A 12,084-nucleotide genomic window follows, 5' to 3' on the forward strand; every position below is an offset into this window, starting at 1 on the left:
TAGAATGTAGAACAGTTTACATATCTGGGTAGCATTATTAATGGAAGTAATGAAATCAATCCTGAAATTAACAGACTGAGTAAAGGTACAACATTTTATCATCAGGTCAGAGAGCTTTTATGGGATGACAAAGTACCCAAGAGAATGAATATAAACAGTACTTCATACCAATTGTAACATACAGACTAGAAATGCTGGTAACTAATAAGAGGCAAGATAGTAAGGTCCAAGCAGTAGAAATGAATTTTTTAAGAATATCAGCTAAAACGACAAGAAGAGATAGAATCCTTAATATTAAAATCAGAGAAGAGCTAAATATAGAACCATTAGTTCAGAACATACAGAAAGCAAGACTGAGATGGTTTGGACATGTAAAACAAATGGGAAAGGAATGGGTAGCAAGAAGGGAATTGGAAAGAGAAGTTAAGGAAAAGAGGCCAGTTGGAAGACCGAGAAGAAGGTGGATGGATCAGATTTTGAAAGACATTAGAGAAGCTGGATTGGACGTGGCGGAAGTAATTGAGCAGAAAAAGTGGAAGGACAGAAAGGAGTGGAGGAGGCTTGTTAACTACATCCAGGTGACTGGAGTGGGATAATGATGATGATGATGATGATGATGATGATGATGATGATGATGATGATGATGATGATGATGATGTAATGTGATGGTGGGATGGTAGATCAACAAATACATGACTGGTAGTGGTTACTCTAAGGTCTATTAATTATTACTAACTACTATACAGTTACATGGTCACACGGTCACTCTAGTTAGCACTCTCTCCCTGTACCTGCAGCTCATTAACACTATTCAGTCTAGCACTTACGAGCTAAAAAAATTACACTACACACACCATCTGGCTCACTGGCAGAATACTACTCGTAGCAATCGCTCACTGACTGAGCTCGCACTGAACCATCTCAATTTCATCTGGCCTGTCTTTTATAGGGAGGCGCCGGCCCTTCCAGATGCTTTGTGAGAGTGGAAGCTCCAGGGAATCTCTGGAAGTCGAATCCTTTGGTACATCACCAAGAGCCTCTAGTGACGTAATGGCCTATAGCAGTAGTGGTGGCAGCAGGGCTGGCCAATGCGTGCCTGACTCATCTCCAACTGATTGCCTGTAATAGGGAGAGGATGGGGCCACAACTTGGTGATGACGCTTGCTGTTGAAGCTGGCTAGTTTGCCTCCCATTCAAAATGGCAGACACCACCACACTGTTTACTGTTTATTTCCAGATAATTCCAGAATTCCAAGCATTTAAAACTTCAGGACCTTTATCTAGATAATGGCAATTTCAAAACCTAGTTTAGACACCATAATTGCACAATGTGATAACATTCACATGTCAATTTTCTATGTAGAGCTGGTGCCTGAAATACAAGATGTATAGGTACACTGAACATGATGGCTCACCTGACGCTGCAGATGTCTCGATGAAACATCTCGTGGACCAAATGCTGTTAGTAGGATGACAATAAATGCTGGTGCGAGCCTCATAATGTGATATTGGTGTCAACACTCTATGATCTGTAAATAAGAAAGAAAATAAACTATATTAATGTTCTTATGGATGAAGCTTCCACAGTCTATTAAACTACTATTAAATTCTCCATCCAAGTTGGAGCATGTCATTAGGTACTATTTATAGAAGTAATAATAATAATGTTATTTGCTTTACGTCCCACTAACTACTTTTTTTAAGGTCTTCGGAGACGCCGAGGTGCCGGAATTTAGTCCCGCAGGAGTTCTTTTACGTGCCAGTAAATCTACCGACATGGGGCTGTCGTATTTGAGCACCTTCAAATACCACCGGACTGAGCCAGGATCGAACCTGCCAAGTTGGGGTTAGAAGGCCAGCGCCTTAACCGTCTGAGCCACTCAGCCCGGCATTTATAGAAGTTGCTGATGTTAGGAATACATTACATTATTCTTAATGAAGGTGACTGATGTACCTCTACTTGTTACAAAGTTATCTGTTTATCCATACAGGGTTTTGATCTGGTCTCTCTGCCATATTTTCAACCCCAGGCTACCACAAGTTCCAGGACATATTTGGAACACAGAATGTGGCTCTTATGTGGTCATTCATGTGGTTATATTATTTCATGTCTATACTATTGGGAACAGGGTACTGTTACGTCTAGTATTTCTATATTCAAAGCCACAATATGAAGTCACAACATGAAGATAAAGTTGGAATTCAAGAGGACAAATTGGGGCAAATATTTGTTTATAGGAAGGGGAGTCAGGGATTGGAATAACTTACCTTGGGAGATGTTCAATAAATTTCCGATTTCTTTGCAATCATTTAAGAAAAGGCTAGGAAAACAATAGATAGGGAATCTGCCACCTGGGCAACTGCCTTAAATGCAGATCAGTATGACTGATAAAGTTCAATTTGGATCAGTTGTTCAAAACTGAAGGTAGAAAGTGCATTCCGATGAGCATCAATATTCTACTTTTGTTTTATCATTTTCACATATTTCTTATGATTTTAACTACTAACATTATTAAAAGGAAAATATAAAATATTTTAACATACCGGTAACTTCTAAGTTTGATGGAAACTGGATTGTTCAAAGGTTATACCTTTGGGGATTGCTAGAGTAGTGAAATTATCTAGAAATGATGTCTAACTACCCAGACATCCATTGAACTTTAATATTCAATCATTGTTCTAAAGGTCATATCTACAAAAACTTAATTGGGCACTAATGACAATGGGTAATTTAGTACATACCGGTAGGTAATTTGACTCATGTGTTAAGTGGTGTGATTCATGTGGCCTTTACCAGTAAAGAAGGTATGGTAGAGCTGTTAGATTTTGAGAAAAAGTGTAATAATTGTTGTGGGCTGCTCCCCTCAGTGAGTTGTCCAGCAGTGCAGTAGCCATAAAATTAAAGTATGATCAAATCAGCTCAAATTGCATAGATGTTGTGACAATGGCAAACCTTCCAGTTCAGTGAAAATTTTGACAAACAGGAAGTACAGAACCTTAATGTGTAAAATTGTCAAAACTTGTCATGGACAATGGCCACTATCAGACAGGAGTTTCAGGCAATAGCAGGGGTGTCCTTTGTCTGTTAGAACATTGTAAACACAGGTTTACCAACTCAGATATTCTGGATGAGCTACTGAACTAACAATCAAGTGCATTGCAAACCACATTACAGTAATTTCACTTGCCCATGTCACTCATAGCCACATGATATAGGTATAACACAGAGCGGAGAAGGTTGTACACCACAATAAAATATCCAACTGTCATGAAGTGCACATCATTTGGTATGTGTGTCTATTTTCCCAAATTACATTTTTGGCATTCAATGTATATTATTCGGCTGTGAGCTTGCATCCGGGAGATAATAGGTTCGAATCCCACTATCGGCAGCCCTGAAGATGGTTTTCCGTGGTTTCCCATTTTCACACCAGGCAAATGCTGGGGCTGTACCTTAATTAAGGCCACGGCCACTTCCTTCCAACTCCTAGGCCTCTCCTATCCCATCGTCGCCATAAGACCTATCTGTGTCGGTGCGACGTAAAGCCCCTAGCAAAAAAAAAAAAAAAATGTATATTATTATTTATTTATTCCATCAGAAAAGCCCATTTTGAATAATCAATATACAAAATGTTGATGTAAAGTTTTAAGTTATAGAGAAACAAGAAGTATTCAGTAACAATGAACATAATCACAATAATCGATTTTTTTTTTAAATACAAAAAGGGACAAAAATTGTTTTTAAACAAGACACAAAATTAGGAAGAATACTTTCTTCTAAGAAGTTTTGTCTCTCCAGTGACTCACTAATAACATTGAGCTCCTTCTTCTAACTAAAACAAAGACTTTGCAAACCTTCCAGAAGAATCTTACTGAAGAAAAATGCAAGTATTTCTAAAATTATTGCTACCATCATGCTAAGTTTGGTTGAAATTGGATCATATGATACTTGGAGAGAAAGAATTTTGTCTCAAATACATTAATGATTAACAGTACTGGTAACTTGTCAAAGGGGTTAAGTTAATTTTATATTCTTTCTTACTTTCCTAATCCGTTTACCATCCAGAGTTGGTTTTCCCCTTGGACTCGGCAAGGGATCCCATCTCTACCGCCTTGAGAGCAGTGTCTTGGTGTGTGAGATGGTAGGTTTAGGATACACCTGCGAAGGAGGACCAGTACCTTGCCCAGGTGGCCTCACCTGCTATACTGAAAAGGGTCTTTGTGGGGGACGGGAAGATTGTAAGACAAGGAAGAACAAAGGAAGCAGCTGTGGCCTTAAGTTAGATACCATCCCGGCATTTACCAGGAGGAGAAGTGGAAAATCACGGCAAACCACTTTGAGGATGGCTGAGGGGGGAATCACCCTCCCCCCAGCCCCACCCTTCCCTACTCAGTTGACCTCCCGAGGCTGAATGGACCCTTTTTCAGTCCTAGTACCACTTTTTAAATTTTGTGGCAGAGCTGGGAATTGAACCCATGCCTCTGGGAGGGGAGGGGGTGTCAGTTAATCACACTAACCACTATACCACAGAGGTGGGCTAATTTTGTATTAATTTGTTAAATTAATTGCATCCAATTATTATTGTGTCAAACAAAATTTGAACAGTCAATCAGCTGTTTCATTAGGCAGACTGCTGTTCTTTAAATCTTTGTAAGGGTAACGTGATTAGCTCAGCGGTTTAGTTGCTGACATCCAGAAGGCTGTGGTTTGTATCCCAATTGATTCTGCATTAAGATGTTAATCTCAAAAATCACGTGACATCAGGCCTTAAACCCCTGGCCAGAACAAAAGAACCTAAATGGCTCCAGTGACCCTATGAATAACAGTGATAAGCTGAAGAACATTATATTTGTACTTTTTGAATGGATGCAATTAAAGGAGTAAAAATAAACTAGGAGTTTTACATACATACGTCTTCATTTTAAACTGTTCTGCTGTTTAGCATTCAATCTGCAAGTTTTTGTGAAATAAGTGCCGGCATGAAATCTTCTGTTTTGCAATTAGGTCTTTGGCCTACCTTTAATATCTCGCTGATATAGGAGGTTTTAATGGCAGCTGTTACTCAGGACGGTGGAGATTTAATGATCCACCTTTTAAAGTGCAGTTGTCAAGATGAAGTACCATAATAAAGAACCCATCAGGCAGACTTTTTTTTCAAATTTTGAGGAGGCCTACTTTAAAACACATAGATTATTATTCTGTAAGTTATATAAACACCAATTTTCACATAACTTTAGTTAATCACTTTAGGGTGATAGGCACCAAAGCAGAGTCCCACATCACACATCTAATAGCTGCAATAAGCTGCACGTGTTTACCACTGGTCTCATCATCTTTGTTTGCAATAATTTCTGACATAGCAATATCGTTCACATTTCACACCACTACTATCACTTTCTCATAGTTCAGAAGCACTAGATTCTTCTACAATGTCCCAAATATTGCCTTCGCATAGATCTCAAGGCATTCCAACTGCCATCACAGACTGAAGACTGATAGGGGACCTCGGCATCAGTCTGCAGAGAGATGCAACCAGAAAATGAAATGCATGGGGAATTCCCAGTGAAGTATCTTATGTTGATTTAATATAGATTTCTTCTCTTCTTCTACACAATGAGCTCTGAGGTAGTAGGAAGTCAACTCCCAGAGAGCAGCACAAATCAAGTACTGTGCAGAACTCATTGAGAAGAATGGAAGCACGTTATCAAAGTTAACCTCTCACTGTGTAGGCTGCCATTCATTCTGACATTGCCAAAAATCTCTGGAGAGATAAAACACTGTTTCCCCCTGCAAAAAAATAAAAATAAAATAAAAAAGAAGTCATCTCCATACAGGCAATGAAGGCCCTTGGAGGGATGGAAGGTAAAGGCTTCCACTATCCGTAACATTGGCACTTGACAGGGTAGAGAGGTTGGCTCTACACCCAGCTGCCTTTACCCCAGGAATTAACCTGGTACTCATTTTTGGTGTAAGCTGAGTGAACCTCAGGGCCATATGTACCTCCTGAAGTGAAAATCTCATTTCTTAAATTTTACGACTTCCTGACGTTTCCCCCTGCAGGCTTCCCATCATTTTTGGAAATAAACAAAGGAAAAAGTTTGGCTCACAAATTTTCCTTGCAAAAGATGCTTAGATTCAAAGAGATCTAATAAGCATAATAATTGCCAGATGAATATGTATGAATGCTGTGTATGCTGTAGTAGCTAAGACTTCTATCAACAAAGAAATGCCAACAAAATTGCAATATCTTTATAATTCTGACCAGCAGACTGGTTTGAATGCTGTTCATGTAGGTCCATACCATGCACAGAGGCCACCCACTTGTAATAATGTATGGATCCGTACCATACTTGGAGGCCATTATTGAGGAGTTAAATCGTTAAAAATCAAGCCTAAACTTCACTGCTTTAGTCTGCTTCTGCTTCTCTTACTGACCATTGCTCAGTCCATTATTATCCTGGATTAGGCCCCTTGTTGAGGAAATATCTCCTCAGAGCTAGTGTGGTTTTAAACCATCAAAAAGTGCTACAGTTTTGATTTTCACAGCATGGATGAAGCTGATTTTTGCAGCTCCATCCCTTGAGTTTATTCCTAACTTTCCCTTTCTCCTCCTTTTGAGTACTCTCCTGCCATTGTTCTCACCTATTTGTACCAGCAATAATTCTCATTACATTCATATATGTTAATTACAACTTATAAATAAGATATCCTGAGACAACCCACTGTTCTCTTCCTTACAGCATACATACATACATACATACATACATACATACATACATACATACATACATACATACATACATACATACATACATACATACATACATACATACATACATACATACATACATACATACATACATACATACATTATCATTATAGACTGTTATGCCTTTTAGCGTTCAGTCTGCAAGCCTCTGAGAATTTACTAAACGTTGCCACAATCCTCGATTTGCAACTAGTGTTGTGGCCTCATTTAGTTCTATACCTATTATCTTTAAATTGTTAGAAACCGAGTCTAACCGTCATCGTCCTGGTCTCCCTCTACTTCTCTTACCCTCCATAGCAGAGTCCATTATTCTCCTAGGTAACCTACCCTCCTCCATTCGCCTCACATGACCCCACCACCAAAGCCGGTTTATGCGTACAGCTTCATCCATCGAGTTCATTCCTAAATTAGCCTTTATCTCCTCATTCCAAGTACCATCCTGCCATTGTTCCCACCTGTTTGTGCCAGCAATCATTCTTGCTACTTTCATGTCTGTTACTTCTAACTTATGAATAAGATATCCTGAGTCCACCCAGCTTTTGCTCCCGTAAAGCAAAGTTGGTCTGAAAACAGACCGATGTAAAGATAGTTTCATCTGGGAGCTGACTTCCTTCTTACAGAATACTACTGATCGCAACTGCGAGCTCACTGCATTAGCTTTACTACACCTTGATTCAATCTCACTTACTATATTACCATCCTGGGAGAGCACACAACCTAAATACTTGAAATTATCGACCTGTTCTAGCTTTGTATCACCAATCTGACATTCAATTCTGTTGAATTTCTTACCTACTGACATCAATTTAGTCTTTAAGAGGCTAATTTTCATACCATACTCATTGCACCTATTTTCAATTTCCAAGATATTAGACTGCAGGCTTTCGGCACAGTCTGCCATTAAGACCAAGTCGTCAGCATAGGCCAAACTGCTTACTACATTTCCACCTAACTGAATCCCTCCCTGCCATTTTATACCTTTCAGCAGATAATACATGTAAACTACGAACAGCAAAGGTGAAAGATTACAGCCTTGTCTAACGCCTGTAAGTACCCTGAACCAGGAACTCATTCTACCATCAATTCTCACTGAAGCCCAATTGTCAACATAAATGCTTTTGATTGATTTTAATAATCTACCTTTAATTCCATAGTCCCCCAGTATAGTGAACATCTTTACCCTCGGTACCCTGTCATATGCTTTCTCTAGATCTACGAAACATAAACACAACTGCCTATTCCTCTCGTAGCATTTTTCAATTACCTGGCACATACTGAAAATCTGATCCTGACAGCCTCTCTGTGGTCTGAAACCACACTGGTTTTTCATCCAACTGCCTCTCAACGACTGATCGCACCCTCCCTTCCAAGATGCCAGTGAATACTTTGCCTGGTATACTAATCAATGAGATACCTCAATAGTTGTTGCAATCCTTCCTGTTCCCTTGCTTATAGATAGGTGCAATTACTGCTTTTGTCCAATCTGAAGGTACCTTACCAACTCCATGCTAATTTTACTACTCTATGAAGCCATTTCATCCCTGTCTTCCCACTATACTTCACCATTTCATATCTAATTTCATCTATTCCTGCTGCCTTATGACAATGGAGTTTATTTACCATCCTTTCCACTTCCTCAATCATAATTTCACCAACATCATTTTCCTCTTTCCCATGAGCTTGGCTGTTTGCAACACCACTAAGATGATTTCCTTTTACATTGAGAAGATGTTCAAAATATTCCCTCCACCTCTCTAGTGATTGATTCCCTGGGATCTATTATGAGTTCACCTGAATTACTCAAAACACTGTTCATTTCCATTTTCCCTCCCTTCCTAAGATTCTTTATTACTGTCCAGAAAGGTTTCCCTGCTGCTTGACCTAGCCTTCCCAGGTTGTTACCAAAATCTTCCCACGACTTCTTTTTGGATTCAACAACTATTTGTTTGATGATAGGAAAAACTTAAAATGGTCCACCTTTTCAATACAAAAAGTTATCTTTTATTTATAACATGTATTTGTACTTGGAACTAGTTTCGACGCTGTGTTTGCGTCATCATCAGCCAAAATGGGAAACAGGCAAGCATGTAGGCATTTATGTTACACAAGGCATTACATTAAACAATACACATCTTACAAGGAGATAAAAACAGGGACGAATATAGGAAACAAATGAATCGTTAAGAAAACAAAAGTTATACAAATTAAAAATAACCTTAACCACACATCTTGCAGTGCGAAAGTGTTCTTCTTGAATGATTCCTGAATGTAAAACACACGCGCACACATTTCTGAGGAGCCAGCAGGCAGGACAAAGTAAAGTGAAACCTTAAGAGTTCTTCTGAGAAGAGTTCATCATTTTTCTATGTTCCGACTAACTAATGAAGTCTCCCTTGAGTTCCTGATAAACATACACAACAGGAAATTCTCCTTCACTCTCAACAATAGCTATAAAGAACAATGGTAAAATTTTAAATATTGCGCAGAGACGTGAAAGCATGATTTTGAACATGATATAACTCCTTCAGATAACCCAGTTTTTACACAAGGTGTTACATTAATTAATACACATCTTACGAGGAGATAAAAACAGGGACGAATGTGGAAACACATGCATCGTTGAGAAAGCAAAGTTATACATATTAAAAATAAGCTTAACCACACAACTTGCAGTGCGAAAATATTTGCCTTGAATGATTCCTGAATACAAAACGCACGCGCACACACTTCTAAAGAGCCAGCAGGCAGGAAAAAGTAAGGTGAAACCTTGAGAGTTCTTCTGAGAAGAGTTCATCATTCTTTCTATGATCTGACTAACTAATGAAGTCTCCCTTGAGTTCCTGATAAACATACACAACAGGAAAATTAAACAATACACATCTTACAAGGAGATAAAAAACAGGGAAAGTTATACATATTAAAAATAACCTTAACCACATATCTTGTAGTGCGAAAATATTCGTCTTGAATGATTCCTGAATACAAAACACACGCGCACACATTTCTGAAGAGCCAGGAGGCAGGAAAAAGTAAAGTGAAACCTTAAGAGTTCTTCTGAGAAGAGTTCATCATTTTTTCTATGTTCCGACTAACTAATGAAGTCTCCCTTGAGTTCCTGATAAACATACACAACAGGAAATTCTCCTTCACTCTCAACAATAGCTATAAAGATCAACAGTAAAATTTCATTTTAAATATTGTGTAGAGACGTGAAAGCATGATCTTGAATATAATATAACTCCTTCATTTAAACCAATTTTTTTTTTTTTTTTTTTTTTTTTTTACACAAGGTGTTATATTAAACAATACACATCTTACGAGGAGATAAAAACAGGGACGAATGTAGAAACAAATGCATTTTTGAGAAAGCAAAAATTATACATATTAAAAATAAGCTTAACCACACAACTTGCAGTGCGAAAATATTTGCCTTGAATGAATCCTGAATACAAGACGCACGCACACACTTTCTAAAGAGCCAGCAGGCAGGAAAAGGTAAGGTGAAACCTTAAGAGTTCTTCTGAGAAGAGTTCATCATTCTTTCTATGTTCCAACTAACTAAAGAAGTCTCCCTTGAGTTCCTGATAAACATACACAACTGGAAATTCTCTTTAACTCTCAACAATAGCTATAAAAGAGCAACGGTAAATTGTATTTTAAATACTGTGCAGAGATGTGGAAGCATGATCTTGAACATGATATAACTTCTTCATTTAACCACCTTTGAAAGTTTCTCTCTATATTACATAGCTTCATTAACAACCATTCTGTAGATGCACAAATTAATCTTGTAACCTTCATAGGTCCAGTATTCAGCTTGACAAGAATATAAAATAGGTATTAAGGAATACGTTATTGAGAGTTTGGAGGTTGACTGTGCCAGTATTTGTGGTGTATTGTTGCAGCGTTACGTGTAGGGTGGGGGCAGGTTTCTATGATGTTTATTGCGGGACATAAGGCGGTAAAGCTATGGCGCGAGATGAAGAGGAACAGAGCGTGTTGGATAGTTTAGGTCTGGGCAGCGGCCGTTGTTGGATTAGGAGGGGAGAGGGGAGGAGGGGTGGAAGGGGGGGAAGTATGGAGGGTGATGTGGTGAAAGTGTGTGGCGTGACAAAGTATTATGCATGATTTGAAAGACAGATCTGTTTTTCGGGATATTCATGTTTTTGAAAAATTCAATGAGAAAGTCGAATAGGATCTTTGGTTTCTCTGAGATATCATTTAAGTTTAGGTTGGGATTGAAATATTGGTCTAAATGAATATAGAGGTTTTCAGTGACGTCTAGGAAAGAACCTTTGTTTAGAATATCTAATACCTCAAGATCTTGATTTATTTCAGTAAAGTTGTGCTTAAATTCTTTTATATGTAGGCCGACCGCAGAAAAACGGTTGTGTTTTATGGCATTGACATGTTCTGCATATCTGATTTTAAAGCTGCGTCCTGTTTGCCCTAGGTAAGAACTTTTGCAGTCTTGGCAAGAAAACCTATATACACCTGATTTAGAAAAAGGACTACTTTTATTTATTGATGAAGAGTTGTGTAGGATCTCTGTGCTTCTATTGTTAGTACGAAAGGCTATTTTAACGTTGTGTTTTTAAAAAACGTTAGTGACGTAAATTTCTTTATTGAAGGTAAATGTGGAAAGCGTGGCAGTGCTAGTATTGTCTTTTATTAGGGTGGTTTTTGGGCGGTGTCTGAATTTATTGATTATTCTTTCAATAAAGGATTCATTATATCCATTGAATTTTGCTATAGAGCGAATGGTGTTCAATTCTTTATTTAAGTTTTTTCTTGACATTGGAATTTTGAATGCTCGGTCTACTAAGCTATTATATGTAGCCGCTTTGTGTGTTTGGGGGTGTAGTGAGTCATTTCTTATAGTAGTGGCCGTTTGAGTGGGCTTTCTATAGATACTATATGTGAACGAAGAGGGGTGCCTGTTTCGCTCTGTTTCTTTCATCTACGTACAAATCCCTGTCTGCCTCGGCCCTTGTTTGGAGCCATTTCTGATAAGCCTTCTTTTTACGTTTACAGGCTTCTCTCACTTCATCATTCCACCAAGATGTTCGATTTTTCCCATCTTTACACACTGTTGTTCCTAGCCATTCCCTTGCTCTTTCTACTACAGCATCCCTGTATGCCACTCATTCACTTTCTATGTCCTGAACCTGCTTACTGTCTACTGTTCGAAACTTCTCACTAATCATATCCAGGTACTTCTATCTAATTTCTTCGTCCTGGAGATTTTCTACCCTTATTCGTTTGCAGACAGATTTCACTTTCTCTACCCTAGGCCGAGAGATACTTAGTTCAC

At 38.5% G+C, this 12,084-nt stretch overlaps 1 protein-coding gene across 4 annotated transcripts in view; it reads right to left on the bottom strand.

Moving 5' to 3' along the window:
- The window catches only part of LOC136860994 (endoplasmic reticulum aminopeptidase 1), a 188,147-nt gene that overhangs the window by 146,883 nt on the left and 29,180 nt on the right, over nt 1-12,084 (bottom strand). For all 4 annotated transcript variants that reach the window (XM_067138794.2, XM_067138792.2, XM_067138795.2 and 1 more), the window contains exon 2: nt 1,416-1,529. In XM_067138794.2, the coding sequence (XP_066994895.2) occupies nt 1,416-1,499 (84 nt within the window). In that variant the 5' untranslated portion in view covers nt 1,500-1,529. The remainder of the gene's footprint in view (nt 1-1,415; nt 1,530-12,084) is intronic.

The sequence above is a fragment of the Anabrus simplex genome, chromosome 1 (genome assembly GCF_040414725.1).
Source record: "Anabrus simplex isolate iqAnaSimp1 chromosome 1, ASM4041472v1, whole genome shotgun sequence".
Taxonomy (NCBI): domain Eukaryota; kingdom Metazoa; phylum Arthropoda; class Insecta; order Orthoptera; family Tettigoniidae; genus Anabrus; species Anabrus simplex.